This window comes from Leucopleurus acutus (genome assembly GCF_964270905.1).
Source record: "Leucopleurus acutus genome assembly, chromosome: 21".
NCBI lineage: Eukaryota > Metazoa > Chordata > Mammalia > Artiodactyla > Delphinidae > Leucopleurus > Leucopleurus acutus.
The window spans coordinates 14,353,432-14,380,139 of record NC_139163.1 but is presented as its reverse complement, the minus strand read 5'-3'; the positions used below and the strand labels follow the sequence as shown (position 1 = coordinate 14,380,139).

General features: G+C 39.7%; 1 protein-coding gene across 4 annotated transcripts in view; it reads left to right on the top strand.

Annotated features, from left to right (window-relative positions):
* FAT1 (FAT atypical cadherin 1) overlaps window positions 1-26,708 on the top strand; it is a 122,391-nt gene that overhangs the window by 15,405 nt on the left and 80,278 nt on the right. For all 4 annotated transcript variants that reach the window (XM_082863992.1, XM_082863993.1, XM_082863994.1 and 1 more), the window contains exon 2: window positions 27-3,306. In XM_082863992.1, coding sequence (XP_082720118.1) covers window positions 45-3,306 — 3,262 coding nt within the window. In that variant the 5' untranslated portion in view covers window positions 27-44. The remainder of the gene's footprint in view (window positions 1-26; window positions 3,307-26,708) is intronic.

The window sequence follows — 26,708 nt, the reverse complement described above, 5'->3', positions numbered from 1 at the left end:
ATGATTCTTATTTTCTTCTGTTGCAGGTTCCTGGGAGTTAAGCGATGGGGAGGCATTTGGCCTCGCTTCTGCTTTTGCTCCTCCTCCAGCATTTTGGAGACAGTGATGGAAGCCAAGCACTTGAACAAACTCCTGTACAGTTCACACATTTCCAGTACAATGTCACAGTGCATGAAAATTCTGCAGCGAAGACCTATGTTGGGCATCCCGTAAAGATGGGTATTTACATTACAAATCCATTGTGGGAGTTAAGGTACAAAATTGTCTCAGGAGACAATGAAAACCTATTCAAAGCTGAAGAGTACATTCTTGGAGACTTTTGCTTTCTGAGAATAAGGACCAAAGGAGGAAATACAGCTATTCTTAATAGAGAAGTGAAAGACCATTACACATTGATAGTCAAAGCAGTTGAAAAAAATACTAATGTGGAAGCACGAACAAAGGTCAGGGTACAAGTGCTGGATACAAATGACTTGAGGCCATTATTCTCACCCACCTCATACAGTGTTTCTTTACCTGAAAACACAGCCCTGAGGACCAGTATTGCAAGAGTCAGTGCCACGGATGCAGACATAGGCACCAATGGAGAATTTTACTACAGTTTTAAAGACCGAACAGACATGTTTGCTATCCACCCCACCAGTGGCACCATAGTTTTAACTGGTAGACTTGACTACACAGAGACCAAGTTCTATGAGATGGAAATTCTTGCTGTGGACCGTGGCATGAAATTGTACGGGAGCAGTGGTATCAGCAGCATGGCTAAGCTGACAGTTCACATAGAGCAGGCCAACGAGTGTGCTCCTGTGATAACAGCAGTGACGTTATCACCATCGGAATTGGAGAAGGACCCAACGTATGCCATCATAACCGTGGATGACTGCGATCAGGGTGCCAATGGGGAAGTCGCTTCTTTAAGCATTGTGGCAGGAGACCTCCTTCAGCAGTTTAGAACAGTGAGGACCTCTCTAGGGAGCAAAGAGTATAAACTAAAAGCAGTCGGTGACATTGATTGGGACAGTCATCCTTTCGGCTACAACCTGACACTACAGGCGAAAGATAAAGGAAGTCCTCCCCAGTTCTCTTCTGTAAAAGTAATTCAGGTGACTTCACCACGGTTCAAAGCTGGGCCAGTCAAGTTTGAAAAGGAGGTTTACAGAGCAGAAGTAAGTGAATTTGCTCCTCCCAGCACACCCGTGGTCATGGTGAAAGCCACACCTAGCTATTCTCATTTGAAGTATGTTTTTAAAAGTACACCTGGAAAAGCTAAATTCAGTTTAAATCACAACACTGGTCTCATTTCCATTTTAGAACCAATTAAAAGACAGCAGGCCTCCCATTTTGAACTTGAAGTAACAACAAGTGACAGAAAAGCCTCGACCAAAGTCTTGGTTAAAGTCTTGAGTGCAAATAGCCATCCCCCTGAATTTACCCAGACAGCCTACAAAGCATCTTTTGACGAGAACGTGCCCATTGGTACTACGGTGATGAGTGTGAGTGCTGTGGACCCTGATGAGGGTGAGAACGGGTATGTGACTTACAGCATTGCAAATTTGAATCACGTGCCGTTTGTGATTAACCATTTCACCGGTGCTGTGAGTACTTCAGAGAACTTGGACTACGAGCTGATGCCACGGGTTTATACTCTAAGGATTCGGGCATCAGACTGGGGCTTGCCGTACCGCCGGGAGGTTGAAATCCTTGCTACCCTCACTCTCAATAACTTGAATGACAACACACCCCTGTTTGAGAAGATAAACTGTGAAGGAACAATTCCCAGGGACCTAGGTGTAGGGGAGCAGATAACCACTGTTTCTGCCATTGACGCGGATGAACTGCAGTTGGTGCGGTATCAGACTGAAGCTGGGAATGAACTGGATTTGTTCAGCTTAAACCCCAGCTCCGGGGTATTGTCATTAAAGCAGTCGCTCATGAATGGTTTAGGGGCAAAGGTGTCATTTCACAGCCTGAGAATTACAGCTACAGATGGAGAGAATTTTGCCACACCATTATATATCAACATAACTGTGGCTGCCCTTCGCAAGCCAGTAAACTTGCACTGCGAGGAGACTGGTGTGGCCAGGATGCTGGCAGAGAAACTCCTGCAGGCCAATAAGTTACACAGTCAGGGAGAGGTTGAGGATGTCTTCTTTGATTCTCACTCTGTCAATGCTCACACACCACAGTTTAGAAGTACTCTTCCAGCTGGTATTGAGGTGAAGGAAAATCATCCTGTGGGTTCCAGCATAATTTTCATGAATGCTACTGACCTGGACACTGGCTTCAACGGAAAACTGGTCTATGCTATTTCTGGAGGAAATGAGGATAGTTGCTTCATTATTGACATGGAAACAGGAATGCTCAAAATTTTATCTCCGCTTGACCGTGAAACAACAGACAGATATACCCTGAATGTTACGGTGTCTGACCTCGGTCTGCCACAGAAGGCTGCTTGGCGTCTCCTGGAGATCAGAGTTCTGGATGCCAATGATAACCCACCTGAGTTTTTACAGGAGAACTATTTCGTTGAAGTGAGTGAAGACAAAGAGATAAACAGTGAAATCATCCAGGTTGAAGCCACAGATAAAGATCTGGGGCCCAATGGACATGTGACGTACTCTATTCTTACAGACACAGATAAATTTTCAATTGACAGCACGACTGGAGTGGTTAAAATCGTGAACCCCTTGGATCGTGAAGAACAGCCCGTGCATTACGTAAAGATTGAAGCCAGGGATCAAGCCAGAGAAGAACCGCAGCTGCTTTCCACGGTGCTTCTGAAGGTATCATTAGAGGATGTTAATGACAACCCACCCAAGTTTATTCCCCCTAATTACCGTGTGAAAGTTCGAGAGGACCTTCCAGAAGGAACCATAATCATGTGGTTAGAGACCTATGATCCTGATTTAAGTCAGTCTAGTCAGGTGAGGTACAGTCTTATGGACCACGGAGAAGGAAACTTTGATGTGGATAAGCTCAGTGGAGCAGTTAGAATCGTACAGCAGTTGGACTTTGAGAAGAAGCAAGTGTATAATCTCACTGTGAGGGCCAAAGACAAAGGGAAGCCCATTTCTCTGTCTTCCACTTGCTACATTGAAGTTGAAGTCATCGATGTGAATGAGAACTTACACCCACCAGTGTTTCCTAGCTTTGTGGAAAAGGGTGTAGTGAAAGAAAATGTCCCTGTTGGTTCATCAGTGATGAAGGTATCAGCTCATGATGAGGACACAGGAAGAGATGGGGAGATCCACTATTCCATTCGAGATGGTTCTGGTGTTGGTGTTTTCAAAATAGATGAAGAAACAGGTAGGTGTGTTTTTATTACTGTGGTTTGCTCTTCCCTTTCATTTTTTTCTAAAGTAAATATGCCCTGTGCTGGCTCCTTCACAATTCCCCGTTGGCTTCTGGTAGGGCGCAGTGCATGTCCATACTTTTTGTCCTGTTGCACATGTCTTTGGATAGTAAGCCATGAGGATGGAACTAGAGGAACCTGAATGAGTTGGCATAAAATGAGTAGGAAAAAAATCAGAAAAATTGAAATCATTACCACTGATAATATACAGGTTTGTTCTGTATATTATCAGAAGCATGCTTATGGTTTTGCTGTAACTTTGAGAGGCCCTTCCAGAGTTTTTCCAGCTAGTAAGGTTGCAGACTTAAAAGACTACTCCACTACCTAGCATGCTATTCAGACATTTGTGCACACCTGCAAATTAGGCAGTGCACAGAGAGAAGACTCTGTTCTAAAACTTCATGCTGTGATCTGCTTGACTTAGTACCTTCTTGGGGATTTGTTTGAAAGGCCGATGTAGGCTGTAGAATGTCAAACTGAGGGGACCTGGCTTTGAATTGTGGCTTTTTCAGTTGTTAATTTGGTGGTCTGGACAAGTTGATTACCTTTTTAAAACTGACTTTCTCCATCTTTAAGATGGGGACACTCAAAATTACTGTAACGTTTATGTGGGCATAAAGTGAAATAACATGTGTTAGAGTCTATTTAATGTCTCTTGGAAATGGTAACAATGCTCTGTTACGATATTCTTTCCCCTAGAATAAGGTCCTAAAAACCAGAACATCCAGGATAGCCAATTTATGCTAGAGTGTGTATTTTCTTTTTACATTTTGTACATATCTCCAATTTAGCTGCCTTTCACAGAGTTTATAGTTATATATCAGTCTCCTTTGATGGGGCGTGAGCTGTGGTATTAGTTTGCTGGGGTAGCTGTAACAAAGGTCTGCCACAGACTGGGTGGCTTAAACAAGAGAAATTTATTTTCTCCCAATTCTGGAGGTTAGAAGTCAAAGATCAAGGCAGAGTAGGTTTCTTCTGAGTCCTCTCTCCTTGGCTTGTAGTTGGCCATCTTCCCCCTGTGACATCACATGATCTTCCCTCTGTATGTTTGTGTCCTCATCTCTTCTTATAAGGATACCAGTCATAGGGGACCACTCCCTAATGACCTCATTTTAACTGCTTTATCTCTTTTAAGGCCCTGTCTCCAAGTACGGTCATGTTTTGAGGTACTGGGAATTTAGAACTTCAGCACATGAATCTTGGGGGGACACAGTTCAGCCCAGAACCACCTTTAAGGATGGGCTTTTAGCTCATGTATTTTCTGTCCTCAGCACCTAGCAAAAAGTGCCTGGCGTGTAGAAGCTGCTCATTAAATGGTTAAAGACTGAATGAGTAAATTAATGATTATTTTCGCTTTGAATGTTCTGCTTTCTGAGAATGCTAGTGGAAATAGAAGGAAACTGGGTAATCGCAGCAGTAATCAGCCATAGGTGGGGTTCATTTTGTTTATTAATCTCATTGATGTTTCCTTTATGAATATGTGCATTCTAAAAGGGGTATTTTTCTAATTACATTAAACCTTTAAGTTTTTATTCAGTAATAACCACAAATAAGTTCTTAAGTCAATACTCCCATATCTAATAGGTGTATAGCACATGAAAAATAATTATTGTCCTAGAAATAAGTGATTTTAGAGACTATGCAATTTTGAATGTGTTTTTGTTTATTCAGGGGGTTCTTTTTCTAGTGAATTATATACCACTAGCATGTGGTACAGATCTGCAGATTACATGCTACTAATCTGAAATACCTGTAATGGGTCAATTCAAGAGAAAATAGCATCACCAGCAGCAGTTAGTAATCACCCATCTGAAGAGTAGAATGGATCTTTTTTCTTTTCATACTCTCTGGTATGAATTAGTTTTCAGGTACAATGGCAACATAGAAAAATACCCAGGATTTAGTAACTGAAGCTGAAACTATGAAGTGTTTTTGTGAATTTCATAAGGACAATTTTTCCTATTTTTTTCTTTTCCAAGGTGGGCTTTGAAAGCCTGTGAAGAGAACTGTTGGAAGTTAAAGTTCAGACAGAAAATAGAAACAAAATCTTAATTTACATTTCCTTGATGTCTTAAATTATATGAGCACAGCCTTTTGGATTTTTTTCTTTCAAGTGAGAAGAGTATTTTTATTGTTGCTTTTTAAAGACCTATTTAGAAACTAATACTTTTCGTCTATAAATTTAAGAGACTGGGATATTCTTACTATCAAGGGAGGTGGGGTAACCAACCAACTGAACAAGGCAGTATTTATTCTGAAATATATAATTTATAGTAGTTTTCAAGCTGAACGGCAGTGCCAGACTTTTCCAGTGGTAACTTAGTGAGAGGCCAGGGGATGAGTTGGGATTATGGGCAGTGGGGTAGGAACTGTTACGCATTGGTATAAAGATTGAGATTTAAAGGTGACAGAAAAATTGGCAATTTCTAGGTGTCATCTATTGCGCAGTCCTTGCTTTACAGAGGAAAATACATAGCACGCAGCAGATTTATGTTTGTGTGCTTTTTGAAATTGAATGAAGGTGATGTAATAATATTTATACATTGCAAGATATTTTCTTTTTGGCAGTAGAATTATCAGCCCAAGTTATTTTCCAGAGACCCCTGGCAAGGCACTTGGTATCATAGTATAGAATTCTTTCATGGAAAGTCGGTATGTTTGTGCAGCAGAAATACTAAAATTAGATGTGCTAATTTTTCATGTGGGGTTTGTCTCACTGATTTTGAAGGCAGGTGGGAAGTGTGGAGAGGTTCCTGTCAGATGAAGAAACGTAGGGGCAGTTCAGGGACACCATTGGGAACCCCATAGGACACAGCAGTAAAACTCCGGTGTGAATTGGAGTTGGCCTGGCCCAGTTTGGGTTCATTAGCACCTTTCAAGAACTTCAGTCTCTGCTCCTTGCCCGTTTCTGCTGAGCCTCCTTTCTCCTCTAGGGATACGTTTCGTATGGGGTTGATGTCTGTGGGCCTGTACAGAGCTGCTGTGGGTGTGGAGCCCACGAACCTGCCCATCTCATGGTCTGTTTGCTTCCTACCTTTGACTTAACTTTAAACTCTGTAGTGTTGGTTGAATAATATAACCGAGTTTTTGTGGTGTTTTACCTATTTCAACATTGTCACATATGCATATCATTTGTATGCTTCTCATAGAACAGAGGATATATTCAGCTATCTGAATTTAGTTATTATTTTTAAGATCCTCCTTTTTCTTTAAAAAAAAAAAAAGCCTACTTAAATTTGAAACATCCCCTGACAAGTTGTTTTCTTTGGAAATGGAAATTCTATGGACTACCTAAAATATGTAGTTGGATGAACAGCCCTGTCAACTGAATTTTGTGCATCTTTTGCTAATTGGCTTTGCAGGGAGGCCACACGTACTTGCAGTATGGGGGTGACAGTCATTTGACTCATCAGATAATCTCTCACTGTGTCATATGCTTTTCCTGGAGAGACTGCTGGCTGTTAGTTAACTGTTCTGATAAATCCAAGCCCACACGATTGCTTGTCCATTTGAGGTTTGGAAAGGTTGAGTGTTAGGTGAAACACTATTTGGAAAGTCAGTCTTGTTAGAGAGCCAATGTCCAGTGCTCTAATTAAGATTCTTCCCTTTTTGTCTCCTTAAAATCTACAGTGAGGGTTGTAAAGCAGGTTTAACAGAAATGTTAGTGGAGTACGTATCTTGGAAGCATGTGTAATTTCACATTTAGGTTTTTATTTTCCTGACTTTATACTTCTCAGCGTCCACCCCATTCTCACTTCCAATACATTCCTGGTTGCCTCGTTGTAAGCTTCAGAGTTGAGCAGAGTGGAATCTTGGGGCTTCCTCCTGGAGATCTGTGGAATAATGATGAGGACCCATCCAAGTTAATTATTACTTGAGCACCAAGTAAAACGTTGCGGGTTTTTGCTAATTTTTAAAACTAAGGATAATTTTTAAAACTAGCAAAATGCTGGGCTTCCCTGGTGGCGCAGTGGTTGAGAGTCCGCCTGCCGATGCAGGGGACATGGGTTCGTGCCCCGGTCCGGGAAGATCCCACATGCCGCCGAGCGGCTGCGCCCGTGAGCCATGGCCGCTGAGCCTGTGCGTCCGGAGCCTGTGCTCCACAACGGGAGAGGCCACGACAGTGAGAGGCCCGTGTACCGCAAAAAAAAAAAAAACAACCCAGCAAAATGCTTGGCCAAAAGTTTCTTTTCATTTGTTAATAGGACCTTGTACTGAAGCAGTGTTTATTAGTTCAGCTCTGTTGCACCCGTGTCTGTATTGTAATGGGATGTCTTTTAGGTATGTTTTCCCTTCTGCGTGGAGTACTTTGGTTCAGTTTGGCTGTTGTAGTATAGTGCAGCCAAGCTGGAGTGTTTCCCCGTTGTGACTCTACATATTTGGGGAGACCAAGTATTTCACTAAGATAAAAGCAAATTTCTGAACTTATTAGTGCTGTGTTACTCTTAGACTCCCAATCCTGCTTTCAGGATTGAAATTTACATTTTGATGAAAAGACTTGGAATGAATTAATATGGAAGTACAGCTGTTGCAACAAGATAAATCACTGTTCATGAAATATGGGAGGGAGAATAAGGACTACATTTTTCTTGAGAGAACCTGGCTACATTCTCATTACAGGGGAGCGTTATTGCACCATTCCTGGATCACCCGTTTGGAGACTGGCTCCTGGCCTGCCTTATGGGATGCAGGAGGAATGAGTCTGTTTAATGGGAACAGAAGGGAATTCCAGTCCAGACTAACCTTATTGTTGACTTCAGTGAGAGGGAAAATGTTTCTGGGGATTCTGTCTGGTTTGGCAGAACTCTGAGTATTTAATTATTATTTTAGTTATTCACTCAAGTTTAAAAAACCTTTTCCCAACTTAAAGTAGGATATTCTGCATACAGCCAGGGACCTATGTTTTTTCCTAGGGCCACTTCTCTCATGACAGAAAGTAGAATGTAGAGAAAGGCTCTTAATGGGCTCAAGCATCATGACCCAAAAGTCTGTAAGAGTGGCTGAGAGCTGGGTGGCCGCTAGAAGTGTGGTCTAGTGTGGTGGGACCAGGAGCTGGGTCTAGAATTCCGGGCAGCAGGAACTTAAATAGATACTGGTGGGAGGCCCGTTAGGGAGTGAAGAAATTTGCTGATGAAAGAGCTTTTGTGTTGCCATCTCCTCCCTTAAGTGGCCACAGCTGCTGTCCTGTTCTTTCTTTTTGTTCTCCTCCTCACAAAGTTGAAGAGAAAAGAAACTGATTTCCTAGCCAACAGTGAGATTGAAAAATCGGGCTTTGGCAGAAATTATGTGATGATAGTGTGCTGTTGCTGTGTCTGGAAGTAAAGAATCTGTGAATCTGAGTCAGGGCAGGGAGGGCGTGATAATAATCCCACTGGGGAAGGGACCCTCCTTTGAAGCAGGAGGATTTTAAGGTGAAAATAGGATCTTATTAGAAATCCTAAGGAAATTCCATTTTGTTTTAAGAGGAAACAGAGGATCAGCTTCTCTTCAGTTAACTTGTATGATATTTAATGAGTTGATGCTTAAAGTACCAAGTGAGTGTGGCTGGAAGAGGGGTGGGGATATAAAGCCCTGTGATTCCAGGTGGTGTTACGTTGTTTAGCAGCATGTGGTGAAGGCGTGCAGTGCCCCGATACAATCCTAAATGATGTGTGAGGGCCAGAACCTGGGGGGGATGCGGTGGAAACAACTTGAAGTATGCTCTCTGGCTGCATGCTTTCGGCGATAATGACAGTAATGATGAGGGGCGTCACTGTAATAACAAACCAGAGAGACTTATTAAGTGTCACAACCAGTGCTGTTCTAAGCACTCTATATGTATTAGTTTATTTAATCCTCACAAGTACCAGATAGTTACTGTTGTCCCTATGTTACCGATGAGGAAACGTTCACAGGTTAAATAAGTTGCCTAAAACCACTTGAGTACTAAGTGGCAGAACTAGGGAGCATGTGCATGCAAACACTGCATGGGACTGCCTCTTACTCAAGAGTGAGTGGTCTTGAGATGCCCCAAGGGAGCCCATTTAAAGTTGAGTGGGATTCTGGGCTGAATGGGGGTGGGCTGGGCTGGGCTGGACCCTTCAATCCTAAATTTGAGGCTTGGTCTTGAAGGAGTATTGACTCTAAGAATCTTCCTCCTTCATTTTTTCCTCGGAACGATGTATTGCTCTTTGGCACATTTAGTAGAACAGGATTTTAGCGTTACAGAGTGGTAGCACTTAAACAATTTAAGATTATTGCACTGAACTGATTAGTAGCGGGTGAATCGTGTTGAGTAATATGGTGAGCTTCCATGTCTAGTGGAGATGGACAGGTGTCTCACCTGTGTTTTCAGTTGTGAAAGTATGACCTTCTCATGAATAAAAATGCTGCCTGTGTGAACTGTACTGGATGTTAGTTGAAGCCTCTTTTCATGGAAACCTTGTTTTAGGTGGTTGTTAGGGTCCTGGCTAACCTTTGAAACCAATTTAATGCACACAGTTGCTGAAGCTGGCTTAACCCGCACTTCTTCTTTGCATGGAGTTCCTCGTAGCTGTTGTCTTGCATTGTCGTCCTCGATGCCTTGGCCTCAGCCATTGTCCTCGCCACCATGTGGTGTGTGGCATGAAAGCCTTAGTGAACCTGTTCTCCTTCTCAACCCTCTTGGCAGGGAACCATCTTTATGTTCTAAGAGTGTTGAAGAGTTGAGTGTTCAACTCAACTTGAGAGGCATATGTGTATAGAGATTTAATACCCCATTAACCTCTAGTCTGTTCTTTCTGTATTGCCTGCCTTGCCCAATTATGAAAATTGAGTAGATCTTAAACTTTAGTTGTTTGTCCATGTTGGATTTTCTTCTTAACCATTTGTTTAGTTCCTGTTGTTTTGACTCTGGATTGTTTTAGTTCATAAGTCTGGGTTTGTCAAGTATTTATTATCTGTTAGTTTGTATTTTGTGTACTCCTTTATTTGCAGCTACCTTCATGGTACGTAGTTTTTAAAAAGCCAAACCATGTTGCTGTAAATAGTGCATTCTCACCGTACAGGACACAGTGCCACAAAGCACGGTCTTTCATGTCTTCGTTCGTTACTGGGAATAAATGGACTTGGAAAGATTGCTGTTCAAGGGCACATGGCTGAACGTGTTGAATTGGCAGTCATCCAGTTTCACGGCAGTGATAAAAGTCAAAACTATTCACATATATACTTCAAGGGCCAGTCTTATCAACTAACTTGCCTTGGCAGTTGAAGTACTCTTTCTCCCCTCAGAATATCTGCTATCATATTGAACCTGTTTCATTGCTAGGCCTCCAAGTAGCTGAGTAAACTGACCTGTTGAAAGAGAACCTTTAGACGTGTCTATTTATTTTATGCTGGAGAAAGTCTACCAAATATGGTCTTTTTAATTTAGTCCAGTTGATTTTTCCTTTTTTTTTGTTAAAAGTTACCCAGCTATTTCTGTAGTTTCTTAAGACTTCTTTCTAATTTGTGCTGGTTTAGCCATATTGTGCGCTTATCTTACTTTCTTCATATTTATCACCATCAGTATATAATTATAGTTAACATTTATTGAATGCTTACTGTGTACTAACCCTATTTTAAGCTCTTTTATTGTCTCATTAGATCATCACAGTAATTCTTGAGTAGAATTAGATGGTAATATACCCTGTTCATTGAATTTTGAAATATTTGTATACGTATATGTTTTAATATTTATTTACTTGGCTGCATGGGCTCTTCATTGCAGCGCGAGGGCTTAGTTGCCCCGCAGCATGTGGGATCTTAGTTCCCCTGGTCGGGGAACCTGCATCCCCTGGAGCTAAGACGGAGTCTTAACCAGTGCACCACCAGGAAAGTCCCCATACATACATATTTTTAAATTAAGTAGTGTCATAGGAATTGATGTGGTTTAAGGTGTGACACACTGAGGGTGTTCTGGTAATACAGAGATGGTTCTTAAGCAGGGGCGTTCCATCTCCACGGACTCCTCCTTAAAGCTTTTAGTGTCCCTATTACATGAAGTCCCAGCTCTTCAGCATAGCCTGTGATGCCCTAGTAAACTTGCCTCCCTTTTCCAATGTCCTTTGCCTGTGCTGCCCTCATCAGCTCCTGTTCATCCAGGTGCTTTAGCCAGATGGGGCCAGTCCCTTCCCTGTCACCCTCTCACGCCTCTGGGCCCCATTATTTCCTATCTCCCTGCCTTTGGGTAACACACTGACCACTTGATCGGCTCTTATTTTCTCTAACTCTGCTTTAATAAATCTTTCTTGACGAGCTTTCTCCTTCATATGGAGCTAATTCTTTTCTTGTATGTATTTTTTTTTCACTTCAAGTATCACTCTAGTGTAATTGTTTATTTACAGTCCTTTTCTCAACTGTCAGCTCCTTGTGTGGGTAGATTCTAAATCTTTTACTACTGGGTTCATGTAATAGGCACTCTGTAAATATTTGTTAGGTTGGCCTAATGAGCCAGTGTTGCCTCTTCTGAGAAGCCTTTCCTGAGACCAGGTCGTTAGCCTGCTTCTCTTTGTTCCCCTTTCTGTATATGTCTGACTCAGAGTCTTTTGGTTTATTGGTCTTTTTCATGTGTGTCACCCAGAACTCAAAGACAGAGCACAGTCTTGCTTATTTTTCTGCCCGCTCCTAAGCACGGTGGCTGACATAGCGCTGCATAGCCTTTGTTCCACAAACAGATTGCAACGTATAATAATGGTAGTCATGAAAGGGGTGTCAGGCCTTTCTTCTACTGCCCTCCCAGATACCTGTATCCAGATCTTCAAAACAGTGGTTCTTCATGTTTTCAGAACCACAGAAACTTTTGAGAATCTGTTGAAAGCTGTATATTCTCTCTTCAGAGATTCAGCAGTTTGGTTACAATACCAGGGGCTCATGAAATGCTAACTCTGTTCATGGACCCTCAGTGTCCTTGGACCCCTGGTTTTAAGTCCCTCTGTTCTAGAGGTTTCAGGGTGGCCAATCCTCACAAGCTCTCATAAGGGAGGACCAGAGGGCAAGGAGAACAGTGATAACTATGGTGACAGTGGTTGATGACAGGCATTTTTATAATGCTCCACAGCCTGCAAGTATTTCTACATACATTACATGGTACTTAGTCTAATATGTGCTTATACAGTGGGTTTTATTTCTACTTTATAAATGAAGAAGGTAAACCTTTACAATGGACAAATAGAAGTCACTTTTCTATATATTTGTACATGTGGGTAAAATGTACAGATTCAAGAGAATCTGTCATCCAAGGCTATTTCCAAGTGAAGTAATAACCTATAGTTCTTTGCAAACCTGTATCTTCAGATAAACCTGTCTCCCCATTAAGGTGTAAAAGACAAACAATTATAATAAAATAATTAAAAATATATCAGTTTTTAAGGTAGGCAGCTGTCTGGGCCAGGATTTGATCTTTAGTATTGCCAGCTTACCGTGGAAATCCTCCATAGCTCAAACTACTAGTATGCCTTTATTAAGGTAAAATAATGTGAGATAACGCAGACTTCTAATATTGAACTTAACTTTCTTGACAGACTGGATTTTTATTTAAATGGTCTTAAAAATCAGAGCATTTGGGATTTAATATACTGTTTTAGTTCTGTAAATAGTCCCTTATTCAGTACAAAAGAAAAAATTTGATGAGTAATGCTTATTTTTAAGGCTACTGTTTATTATAAAAGGAGCATTAGGGGCTTCCCTGGTGGCGCAGTGGTTGAGAGTCTGCCTGCTGATGCAGGGGACACGGGTTCGTGCCCCGGTCCGGGAAGATCCCACATGCCGCGGAGCGGCTGGGCCCGTGAGCCATGGCCGCTGAGCCTGCGCGTCCGGAGCCTGTGCTCCACAGCGGGAGAGGCCACAGCAGTGAGAGGCCCACATACCACAAAATAAAAAAATAAAAAAATAAAAGGAGCATTAAATAATTTTACGGTGAAAGATGAAATTAATCTGTGTGTGGCAACATTTTCTGATCTGTGATTTACAGGTATTGATATTCATATCAGTTGCAGTCAGTGTGTTATGTCAGTTTTTGTAAACAGTGATTTTGGACTCTTTCGTGAAGTAATATGTTTTTATCACAAGTTGAAGACATTTTGTTAGTTTAAAACAGCTTTTTGGAAAAGGACTTTACATTTGAATTAACTTTTAAAGTGTTTTAAAACAGTTCAACCATAAATTCTTAGTTAAAAGATTCTCTAAGATCCATTTATTTTTAGTTTTTGTTTGTTTGTTTTTTAAATCTTGGCCACACCTCTCATGGCTAGTTTCCCTGAGCAGCGATTGAACCTGGCACTGAACCTGGCACTGGCAGCGCAGTGAAAGCACCGAATCCTAATCAGTAGGCCACCAGGGAGCTCCCTGCTTTTAGCTTGTCATCGTTAACTGTTTTACTTGCCTGTTTAGTCTTAAAGCTGGTTGACATCAAGCTGTCTCAAATATCTTTATCTTGTTGCAGTTCTTGGCACACAGCTGATAGTCAGTAAATACTTGTTCAGTGATGGTCATCTTTTGATAAAGCCAATAAATGTTTGTCACATGACGCTATTCTTCTTTTGATTTTTTCCTCAGCTGAAGGTGTGTACATTTTTAAATGAAAAAAAGACGAGTTTGCCATGTAAAAACCAAGTTAGTTCGCTGGTTGAGGCATCAGAGTGGAAACCCGTTACTTTTAAAGGATAGATCTAAAACAATTTTTTAAAGTATTTTTTTCTTAGCAGCGTGATGACTTCATGTAGAAGATGAAAGCTGATTAGGAAAGCATGAACATGAATAATATCCATGTTTGTTTTTAATTAGCTCAGTGTTGTTGGTTTTAGAAAGAAGTCAAACTAAGTATCACATCTACAGAATATAAAGCTTTATAATTTAAGGCCCTTGATTTTTCAAATACTGTGTTTTGCATAGTGTATATTAAGAACTATTCTGACATTTAAAAAAATCTGCTTTTGTCATTTTATGTCTCACAATAGGAGCTGTATGAGGGCAGGGACCTTTGTGTTGTTCCTGCCTGTATTGCTGGTGCCTAGAACTATGCCTGGAACGTAGTAGGCACACAGCAAACACTTGGTGGATCGGTACAGTCTGAACTTGAAATAGATTGTTACCAAATAATAAAAGGAAACACATATCTAAGTAACCATCATTGGGAAAGACCTTTTAAATTTATTCTACTGGGAATATATAGAGAAAATTATAAAGGGGTAGAAAGGTGTCATATGTGCTATAGGTCCACCTATTCTTTTAATGCAGTTAAAACTGATCTTCCATTTAAAATGCCCTTTTTCCCATACTTCTGAAATAGCTCAAAACAAAAGAATTAGAGTAATAGCCACAACAAAACTTCAGTGGCACTGCCAATTCCTTTTGTTTATACTTTGCCGGCTCGAGAAGCAACTTCATTTGTCAGATTGGGTTTACCAACACCTAGAATGAGAACTCCTAAATTCTGTGGCTTTCTAGGTGAGTATACCTGCCTTAGGGATTGTTGTTTTCTTGGGCTGTAGGATAGCCTGTGTCATTCTCTGGGAAACATATTTCTTCTGTTTTAAGTACTAAAAGATGAACATCCATTTATATTGTATGTTATTTTGCAAACATTTAACTCTTGAAAGACTGTCAGATTAGTAGAGCCTGTTTTTACTTGCTAGTATCATTATTGATGAATTTCCTAAAGCTTAAAAGAAGTAATTATTTCTAGAGTCCTAGAGTATTTTTGAAACTGTCAGTTTTCTGCGATAAATTGAGCACATACAGATGTACTCTTCTAAAAAGCCATTTGTTGTTTATTGTAAATCTCTTGGTTATTTCTGTTAATGGGGTGCTATTTACTTATAGCAAACCCTTCTTTTAAAGCCTAGTAGAATTAAGGAGAAATACAATGAGCAGACTATGTTAAGGAAAGTAATATATGTAAAAACTAAAAATATTTTCCTCATCTAAGTTACTACATCTAAATTTAAAAAAAAATTCTTATTTGCTCTTTGTCTACTTTTCTTGCTTAGGGCATCTAATTCTAAACCTTTCATACATATGAATAGACGGTTAGCAGTAGCTAATTCAGTTCACTTCGTTTTTCTAATTTATACCTAACGCTTTAGGATGATTAAAGGAAGGGCAGGAAACCTTTGTGGAAGTTATTCTCTGTGTATTTGGGTAGAGATCTGTTCGGAGGAGGCACATTTTGGTGCCTGAGAACCAGTTGAGAGTTGCGAGAAATGGAGAGATGATGTCTAGCTTAAGTTAGGTTTAATGAGAACGATTAGAAGATTTAGTGGAGTAAATGCAGAGAAATCCAAAGCCAAATTGAAACTTTCATTATCTTTTGGCCGACGTGAAATACCGTGAAGCAAGTCACAGAGAACCATGTTATTTAGCCTTTTGTTGGGAAATAAACCACCTTAAACTTAGTGGCTTCAAACAACCACCTAAGTTTATTTAGGTTACAATCCTGTGGGTTGGTAGTTGGGGCTGGATTCAGCTGGGTTTTTCTTTTGCTAGTTTCAGCTGGGCTCGCTCATGTGTTGGGTCATTTGCTGTCAGCATGATGGCTCAGCCTCTGGGAGTTGGCTAGATTTTGGTTGCGGGCCGGGGGTACAGCCCTACATGTGTCATCATCCAGCAGACCAGCTTGAATTTGTTCACGTAATAGTCTCAGGGTTCCAAGAGCTAGAGAACAGAAGCAGCAAGACTTCTTGAGGCCTGTACTCAGAACTCTTATGTTGTCACTTCTCCCACATTCCTGGCTGAGCAGGGTGACTCAGTGGGTAGAAAAATAGACTCCACCTCTCGGGAGGCGTTGCAAAGTATTGTGTTCATTTTCCAGTCTACCACAGCCACTTTAGCTGGTTTTTTCCCTTCGAGGAAATTCCATTTGAATAGTAAATGTACATAAGAATTTAAAGGCATTTGAAAATTGTCTGTAAAAAATATCTATAGTTTCTTGAAAAATTTCTACCTTACATATTCAGCTATACATAAGGTTTTTAATGCTGTTAAAACATTTCATGGTTTTAAAATACTTCTTCAAGTTATTTAAAATATACTTCCGTGTAAGCTAGAACTTGATCAAAGATACCAGGAGTATGCATGAAGAGTAAAGACACCAAAACCATAGTCTTTACTCCTTCTCGGTTTTTATCACAAAGATTTCTGAAGTGGCTTGTCCCCAGGGAAGTTGAGGATCCCAGTTTTTGAACAGCATTTTAATGCCAAAGGCAGAGATAGTGAGTGTCTGGTAAAGGTAGCCAGGAGGTCTTCACAACAGCCTTTGGTTTCTGGATGGTGTTTTTTACACCACTTTTCTTGCTAATTAATTTGTCACAAATTATTTCATTTATTGCTTTTTCTTAGAGGAAGACTTGGGGGAAATGGAATGGGAAGTACAGGGACAATTTAGGGGACATTGAAAGAGGGAGGGAACATAGGAGGGTGCTTTGCTATCTCTTGGCTTCGTACACGTTCCTTATACCTCTGCTCACGTTTCAGCTTAAATGGAAACATATTAAAAATAGTTTAAAGATGTATTTTAATGCCACTTAGTATTGTATTAACGTTAGCTTGTATTAGAGTTACATGACAAATATGCAACAGAATAAATAGGAAAATGCCCTATGACATTTCAAATCTCAGAATTTGAAACAAACTCATAAATGTACTGACTGACTAAGCCTTGTGATGTTTCTGTAATTTGGGGGAGTTAATGGAAATTTGGGGAGTTAATGTCTTTGAACACATTGACTTATCTGTGGAAAAGGAAACTTGTGGCTATCTTTTTTTTTTTTAAAGAAAATATAATTAAACCCTGGTTAGTATTATTTTCCTCAAAGAGATTAGAAAAACAAGCAATGAAAAATAATCCTCCTTAGAGAAGAAAAGAATAAGTGACCTTAGTAAAGAATAAATGTTTGTTCATTGTTTATTGCTGTACAGTGATCATTAAATATCAAAATGAATGTTCTTGTTTCTAATAAAATTCTTTCATAGGATGAAATTAAGATTCTGTAACAGAAGTTTAATTTAGGTTTCATTAGAAACCTAGTCTAGAGATGCTGACCTAAAATTTGATATTTTAATAGATAATGAATCTTGAATAGAGGATATGGGCGATCATTTTATCTAAGAGAATAGCAGTCTTAAATTCTCTATTTTGGGATTAGAGGTGAATCTGCATTATGATAGACACCTAATCAGTACAATCTGTGTAACCCAAACAAAGCACAACAAAACAATTTGTGCCCCAGAGTAGACTATAAAACCATTTATTAGAAGTACCCTATTGTTTAAGCATTTTTTTCCGATGCAATTGCCCATATGAAAAAAGTGAGCCTATATTCACAACTTATATTTGCAGAATTGTATAAATTCTGCCAGTGTTTACTTTTATTTTTTATTCTTCAAATCTTCAAAGAAGAGTTAGTTTACAGGTTAAGGCAGCATTACTCAGTAGGACCGTCCATGTATATAATTTTAAATATTCTAAATGCCACACACACACACACACACACATTAAATAAGTGAAATTAGTTTTGACAATATATTTTATTTAACATACATTTCAGCATGTAATCAACATAAAAGAGTGTTAATGAGACCTTTTATGTTTTTGGTTCACATGAAGTCTTGAATTGATGTGTATTTTGCACTTACAGCACATCTCTGTGTGGACTAGCCCCACTTCCAGCGCAGCGCAGGTTGAGAGAATTGTGTGGAGCTCAACGACTCTGAGGAATATTTGTCAATTCAAAGCAAGGCTCAGTCACCCAGTGAGGTGATGGCCCCATGTCTGTTCTTCCATGATTGGTTGGTGCACCCTTGCTGGGAAGGGGTGGTGGGAAGAGTTAAGTAGTTCTGCGTGACGAGTTTAGTATTGTTAGGAGCAGATACCTTCTTGGGATGGTATTCAGTGAGGATGTTAAAAACTCACTATGCTGGTGTTGCAGGAAATTTCTTTGTCAAAGGTGCTGCTGGCTTAGATCCTGGTGTGTAAAAATATTACAGTGAAGCAATTCTTGTGATGTTAAGCTAGTGTTAAAGCTGGATGGAGACTCATTTTGCAGTCATTTGACCTGGGCTGTCTCTTGCTTTGTGTTAGTGGATGTAGGAAAGCAACCTAATAGTTAATTTCAAATTAGAGCTTTGTTTTCAATTAAAAATTGTCTAGTGATAGCTTTTATAAAATTCTGAGTGAATCAAGTGTCTTTTTTTTTCAGGATAAACATCTCTTTTTAAACTAGTCCCATTCACATTGCCTTTTGGGTATGTATTTGGGGTTGGTGGCATAATTCTAATTTGATTTGACCTTCGAGGGCTAAATCTTCTTTATGTAAATGTATCTGTTGTCTTAAGACAGTTTTTACCAAGTGATTTTTCCAAAAGATGTGATTAGACCAGGTCTTCCATTTCCAAATGAAGCAAAATCTGTAGTAATTAAAAGACAAGTTCCTATGGGCTTGGGAAATTGTTAACCTTTGTAACCCAAAACCTATATTTTTCATACTTCTCTTTGGGATTAAGGGCAATGATGAAAAAGTAGTCCTTCTGTAAACTTGCTGTTGTGTTGCTTCAGTTTTAATTCTTTTCAGAGTTAAAAAGTTCATATTTTGGGACTTTTCTGTGTAAATTTTGGGATGTGCACACTGGGATGATTTTTTTCCTGTCATGTTCTAGTAATGACACTCTTCACGGCATTTGAATGGACAGGCGGTTGAAACTTGCTATACCATGCAAGCTGCCACTGCTGCCCTGGTATCTCACAGATCTACCTGCTTTTGGGCTTTAACAGTTTTACATCAGAACTTGTGAATGAAGCTTAAGTAAATATGTTTATTTTGTGCTGGCTGCTGGCCGGGAGTCTGCTAAAGCAGCTGGAGATTTTTTTTTTAACCCCTGCCGGGTGAACCATCACGGTGACAGGTAAATAGCATTCCTCAATAAAGCTTGAACTCTCCTCCCGCCCCCCCTCCCCCCTTCAGGACTGTAGAATGTAGGGATTGTCTTGCTCTGAGCCCTATTGATTAGGTCACAGCCTGGTCTTCGGAAAACAGAGTTGCCTTGGGGCCACCTCACTGCAGGGAATTTGCTAAAGCCGGTGTGAAAGGGCCACATGGGGTCTCCAGATTACCTTATGAACAGGAATCAGTTCAGGGAGCAGAGTCCTTATTAAGGACCTATTAACTTTTTCAGGCTTCTTGGATTGAAAAGCACTTGGAATCGAAGGAGTAATAAAAGGAAATTGTTGCCAAAGCCATTGAAGGTGCATCGCACCCCTCTCTGGGAGTGCATCTGTTCAGTTGCAAATTTATTTCCTGCTTGGGGCTTCTGTTAGCTTTAGAAGTCCCCTTTTAAGGTCTTGAAAGGGGAGTTTGAAAATGATTACATAATATTGATTCTTTTCTTTGAAGAGTTGACTCTCCATAGCATTTGGGCAAAGTTGGCAGGGACCCACTTGCATTTGTAAAATGAACTTTATTTTCCAATTAAAAAAAACACTATATAACCATTGTAGAGCTCTGGGAAAATGTAGACTATTATGAAGAAGGAAAAAAAAAACTTCTTAAAGTTCTACTGCCTAGAGCACCACTGAAATTTTTTCCTAACTTGTGTACACACAACATATACACACACACACGCACACACCCATACAGCTCCAAGTGCTGGATTTTTTTAAAAAGTAAACTTAACACTGTGCGTATTGCTTTGTTGACTTCCTTTCAATATACACATCCAGGACCTTTTGTGATTTTTAAAATATTCTTAGAGAACATGATTCTTGGTAATATAGTATGCCATCACAGAGATTAATTGTAATATGTATAACAATACCAAGTTTTTGAACACTTAAATTATTTCCTTGTACGTGTACTGCTTCTCTGTTGCCCTAGCATAAATTCCAGGAAGTGGAATTACTAGGTCAGAGGAAATAAAAATTTTTAAAGTTTTTGCTACAAAACAAATTGCCGCATTTTTACCCATAAATAAAAGCCTCATCAGCAGTTTAAGAAAGTTCATCTCTCCGCATTCTTGCTGCCACTGACTATCTGGATTTAAAAACAAAACCCAAAAAGGTACCAATATTGTTAGTGAAAAAACTTCAGTCAGGGAACTATCCTAATTGAAATGGTGATTGTTAATTTTGTGGCTGTACTTCTGGTTATGTGTTTGAAAATTCTAATTTTTGTAAACGAACTTTTTGAGACTGTACTCTTTGATTTAATTTAGCTTTTTTAATCTTTGTCCCCAGTGGCATCTTAATGCTTCTTTGTGTTTTTTTTAATGTATGATATCTCTTATGTGCTAAAGGTCCTGTGGAAAAAAATAACTCTAAAATGGGAGTTTACTTTTTATTTCACTTGGTTAAATACTGTTTACTCTATAAAAGCATATGTTTAGTATGAATTTCTAAGGTTAGCTGCTGTGAGGCTTTTCAAATAGTGTGATATTACTGTTAAAACCAAGCATACAAATTCTTCTCTCTTCCTTCCCTAAGTGGTCCTTGTAAATTAATTCACTATCCCACATCCATAGTCCCACGTCCATAGTTTATATATACTGAGGGGCATAGTGATTGAATTAAAACAAATTATCTTATTCATGGGATGATTTGAGAACAGATTATGCAAGATCTGTTATCAGGCAATAAGCAATTCCTTCACAGCTATTAACTCAAATTAAGTACCTGGGAGAGACTGTGAAGCTGATAAGACGTAGGTTTCTATTCAAAGAGAATTGCGTGAAGAACAGTTTTTTTAAAATCCAAAGTTTTAAGATAATGACGTAGGCAGTAGATCTAGGAATTAAATATTAAAATTAGATTTGCCATTGAGACAGAGTGCTGTGCTGCATTTAAACAGATTAGACCCAGATGTTAGGAGGTTAGTATTGATTTAAATGTGCTGAGGTGATTTTATTGAGCCCTTGGAAAAAAGAACACTCATTTGGAAATCCACAAATATTTTATTTTTTTTAGCTTCCTCTTGCATACTTATAATTGCATTAACTGAAAAAGTGCATTTTAAAGTCTAATTTACCAATAAAATGATAAAGATGGGAGGAGGCATGCAAGAAAGAAAATCTCTACATGGCTTCTTTAGAATTCGGGTGGAGAAGAAAATTCACAAATAATTATAGTACACAAACTTTCTGCCATATGCACCGTGGGGGACTCATTCTAAAGGCGACAGTACTGAATGGATGCATCTTTAATCACCTGGAAGTAAAAATTCCGTTATTTTTCTAAACCAGACAGTAGTCTGTTTTAATGGAATAGTTGGTTGATTACAGCTCTTCGGGGCTTTATTTCCCAACGCTAACTTCCCGTACACATTTGAATTCTAGCTTCAGGGATTGTCATAAGTGAGTCAGAAAGTCAAAGAATTTAGAATAGTAGGTTTTTTTTAACATTAAAATTTGGCTGTTTCACTAGGGGAAGTAGATTTCCTTATAGCAGATTCCCACAATCTGGGTGCTTCGAAATGGACCCTTATTTACAAATACAGAAGCAAAACTTGGATGTTACCAAGAAACCTACCAAATGGACCAGAGAATTCAGGGTCTGCCAGTGTTTTCTTTTTTCTATTAGAGAGAATAATGCTTCTTACCTAATTTAAAGGAAATAAAATAGTCTGTGGTAAAAGTTAACAAAGAAGTCTTCACTGCTTTTTAAGTAACCAAATGTGTGTTGCCTTTATGAAAAGCAGACTTCTGTTACAATCGCAGAATCCAGTGTTACACAGGCTAACGTTACTGGCTTGAAAGTTGAAAGTTGCTAGCTAAATGCTAGCTAAACGCCTCAAAAAGTTAAAGAAAGGAACACCTGAGTTGTGTTCAAATGAAAAGTTAACTGGAGTGAAAAAAAATGATGACTGCGTAATCCATACCTAAGGAATAGCTGAAGGCACTAAAGCAATCCCAGGCCACTATTTGCTGGTTGCAAAGTCTGCTGTGATTTTAAGAAAATCTTTGAATGAAGATTTTTGCTTTGAAATAGGAAATTGTAGGCCTTCATGCATCTCATGTTCTTACTAAAAAATATGGATGTTTGGCTTCGCGGTTGATTCCCTCTCTTGCAGTGGTTAACGCTCTCTATTGCAGTCCCATATTCTAGCAGCTTTTTGAAATTTTATTTAAGGACATAGAATGAAATGCTTCATTACAGCTTATTCATTCATGAAATGTCAGGCTTGTTCATCTTTTCCCTGTGAGAAGAGTTCATGTGTCTGCCTCTGCCTGTTTGGATTGCTTTGTTTGATCTGAGAGTAATGCCCTTGGACTGTCCTTCCTGTGATGAAAGTAAGGTGAGGTGAATCAAAGTCAAGCCAGATAAGACAGGAATGTGCTTCTTGGTGATTTCTCCATCATTTCTGGCTTTGAGACTCCGGGTCTATACTTACCTTTCTTGCCCAAGGGATTAGGGCACTGGTTGACTTTCATCCTCTTAGATACAGTGTTTCACGCACAAATGGGGCTCGCCTGCTGATTTCCCAAAATTCATGACTTGACTTTGGACATAAAAGAAGTTGCCAAAAATACTAAGAGATTGACGTTTTCAGTTTAGTCAAAACTGAACTCAGAATAGTAAATGAAAACCACGCCTCTTTTATTAAATATGGTACTCTATCCAAAGGTTACCCTTTTTAATTTGTTAAGTTTTTGTTTAGCTTTATTACCGTGTACACATTATTTGTCTGAAAGTGTTTCACTCTGCTGCCATTAATAGTAGTGGGGTGAAGGGACCTGTGATTTTTTTTTTTCTTTTCCAGTTTCACCCCCCCACACACCCAAGTTAATGATTAACATATGGTCATTCACTTGTGAAAGAATGTTGATTACTTTGGAAAATGCTTGGTAATTATTTAAAGTTTCCTACAGAAGTTTCTTAGTGATTTCATTCTATTGAAAGTGGGCCAAGCGTCAGTTCCACTTTCTGTGCCTCAGAATGTTCAGGTGTGGAAGGCAGGCACATTCTTCTAGGTGGGAAGCACAGTTTGCAGTAGCTCCTGAGTCCTGTGTGGGAGCCAACAGGAGATTTACAAAAGCACTTTTTCTCCCTCTCACAGCCACAGGCCTGGCCTTCCTAAAGCACTCATTTCATGGTGTTTAAGCACAGAAGCACTAACTGCGCTGTGCAGTGGATCCTCGGTCTGGGATTGGATATAGTACGTCTGCAAGGAAGGTTCAGTCTAGCTCTTTAAAAAAAAATGTGTAATCTTAAAACTCTTTGAAAAGTTTATTATCACCAGATACACATAATTCATAATGACCTAATTGAGTGGGTAGATGAGGCTCCTGTGGAATAAAGAATTTCTTACAGATTAATACATTCTTAAATATGGTAAACATTAGAAGTTCTAGCTTATTTTCTTAAGTAGGTAAGCATCTATTAAAGTTCCATGTAAACTGTTAACTTGCATATTCAGTTAGTTGCATAAGTCACATAAGTATATGATATGTGTTGGCTCAGTGGAGTTAATGAAGTAGTAATCTTACTGTGCTGTAACCCTTGAAAACAACTGGAAAACTCAGTTTTATTAAATTTTATATGCAATATCTTGTGATTTTATTTTTTAAATTTTCTGTGAAGGCTTTGGAAGTCCCTGTGGGAATTGAACCATTTTCATATTTTCAGAGGGATCTCTGATCCCTAAAAGAATAAGTCCCAAAGATGAGTGAAGGGAATAAAAATCGAACAGTAAGCCCTGCTGACCCTTGAAGGATCTTTGACCTTAAGGAGAAGAACCAGTTGCTTGGACCATCCTAGAAAGAACCCTTCAAGGAGGTTGTGGAGAAATGAGAATGTGGGGAGGGGGAAGGAGGTGGAAAGCACTTCAGCGCTCTCAAATCCTGCGTGGGTCCCTGAAGGATGAGGACTTTGGAGAAATCATCCGTGTCCTTTGAAGGTGAATCCTCGGGAGAATTTCTCTGAGGCACAATTCAGAAGATGAAAAAGGCCTCCATGGAGAGTTCCTTCCTTCCTTCCTTCCTTCCTTCTTTGATTCGCTAATTACTCTTTATTGACAGCCCCCTACCTACCGGACCCCATTCCTGGTGCTCTGGATTCTGCATTGTATGAGATACACAGTGCTGTGGTCTTCCCGGAGCTCTCTTTCTGAAGAGAGAAGACCGTTGACAAGTCGAGAAGAAGATAAACACATACTTTCTGCTTAGCAGTGCTGTAGAGAAAATAAACAGTGCAGTGCGTCGGTGGTTTTCTGCAGGGTGTAGATGGTCTTCTTTAGATGGAGTGGGCAGTGGAGGACTTCTGAGGAGATGTGAGCGGGGACTTGAATGACAGGAGAGCAGAGCCAGCCATTTGAAGGCAACTTTTGGTCAGAGGGAATAGCAACCCCGAAATACAAACAGGCTTTGTGGCTGGACGTCTGCGATGAAGGGGGTAGAGAGCAGGGGCCAGGTCACCTGGAGGCTTGTGGTCGGTGACCAGAAGCGACTGGTGGGGATGCAGGACAGTCAGACCCAGGGAAGGGTGTAGCCCTGTCTTACCCAAGGAGAGGTCTAGCTTGCCTGCCCTCCCAGTTTCATGCAGGTGCTCCTTTTTCCCTGCTGCTGACTGCCCTACTCTCCCGAAAGTCCCACTGTGAATTTTTATCCCAGTCCAGGCTTTATGCCCGGCTCCTTGGGGACCTCTGTGATAGCAGGTCATCACTGGTGACAAGGAGAAAAAGAAGGAAAATGCTCTTTCTGTTTTGATGGTTTGCCACCCCAATTTTCCTCTTTGGTAATAGACTTTCTTTTAGATATAAACCCTTGAAATAAGGTTGCTGTTTTAACTGCTTTTAAAAAATCATTAAAAGTAAGTTGTTTTCTCTGAGAAGCAAGTTTTTTATTTCAAAAAAAGTTTTTCTTTGTACTTGCACATCATAAAAAGTCTTGAATTAGAGACAGTTACAATTTTTAGCAGTTTAGAAGGTAAATTAATGATATTTTGAAAAGAATCTTGGGAGGTATATGCTTCATTTTCCTGTACCCAGGTCTAAGATAAGGAAATCTCTAATGTTCCTTATTTCCATATGATACTGATAATTTTGTACCTTTGGAGACAAAGGGATTAACTGTAATATAGGTATACAGTTTAGTCTTTAAATTTTTTTAGTAATTATGGTATATTCTAGGAATGACTTCGATTGAACTTGGTTAGCTTTAACTTGTAAATCTGTAATGACTCTTGGAAATTTGATGAAACTTGATCAAAATTTGATGCACATAAATGGGGAAGGAGATAATATCTGGGGCAGCGATGGACATAATGTTTTCTGTCTTTGCTCCAGAGATTTCTAATTTGATTTTTTCCTAGTTTTGATTATCATGTCATATTTGAAATGAGACTTTATAGCTTAGACCTCAGTGACCACTTCAGCAGTCTGGATGCATGCTGTGCACATTTTAACATATTTTTTATACTGTTAGTCGAAACAGCTTATTTATGTGCCTCTTTGGAAAGTGTGGCCACAGTGGAAAGTGTCTACGTTTCTTTTGCTCTGCAGCATTCCATTCAGAGCACTTAGGTTACTTTAGTCAGTCACCTGGTCTTTAAGTGATTCTAATAATTCTGCTTCAAACACTACTTCATCATAATGTGGTTTCTGTTAGCTAGTTTTCTCTTTGGAGTAGTAGTAACTTCCTTGTAAAGTACAAGGTTAAGGATTAAGGTGTCATACCTCTTTTTTTTTTTTTTTTTTTTTTTTGCGGCATGTGGGCCTCTCACTGTTGTGGCCTCTCCCGTTGCGGAGCACAGGCTCCGGATGCGCAGGCTCAGCGGCCATGGCTCACGGGCCCAGCCACTCCGCGGCATGTGGGATCTTCCCGGACCAGGGCACGAACCTGCGTCCCCTGCATCGGCAGGCGGACTCTCAGCCACTGCGCCACCAGGGAAGCCCAGGTGTCATACCTCTTTAAGAATCTTTCTAAATCTTGGCTTTGCTTTAGCTTCTCAAGCATCAAAACAGACTTAGTAGTAGTAATTACCTTTATTTTTAATACTAATCACTTAATCCTTACGACACATCTATCCTCCCCATTTTATACAGAAGGAAACTGAGGCATTGACAATAATAAATCACCAGCAGTTACACATTTATTAAAATGCAGAGTTGGGACAGTTAACAAAAACACTAAGAATGCTGGATTATATTGCTTGAAGACTAGTACTTATAAGTGACAGATTTGGAGAATAGAACCTACATTGTCTGGAAATCCTGTTTCCCTCTCTAATTCTGAAATGAGTAATATTCTTCATCAGTGATCGGGATGTGTGATTAAGTCAAAGTCATGGAGAGCAAGGTAAGGTAGGGCCAGGAGTACTTTTTAAGCTTTCTTAGAATTTATGGCAAATGGTTAACTCTGAGGTTGTATCACTGACTCT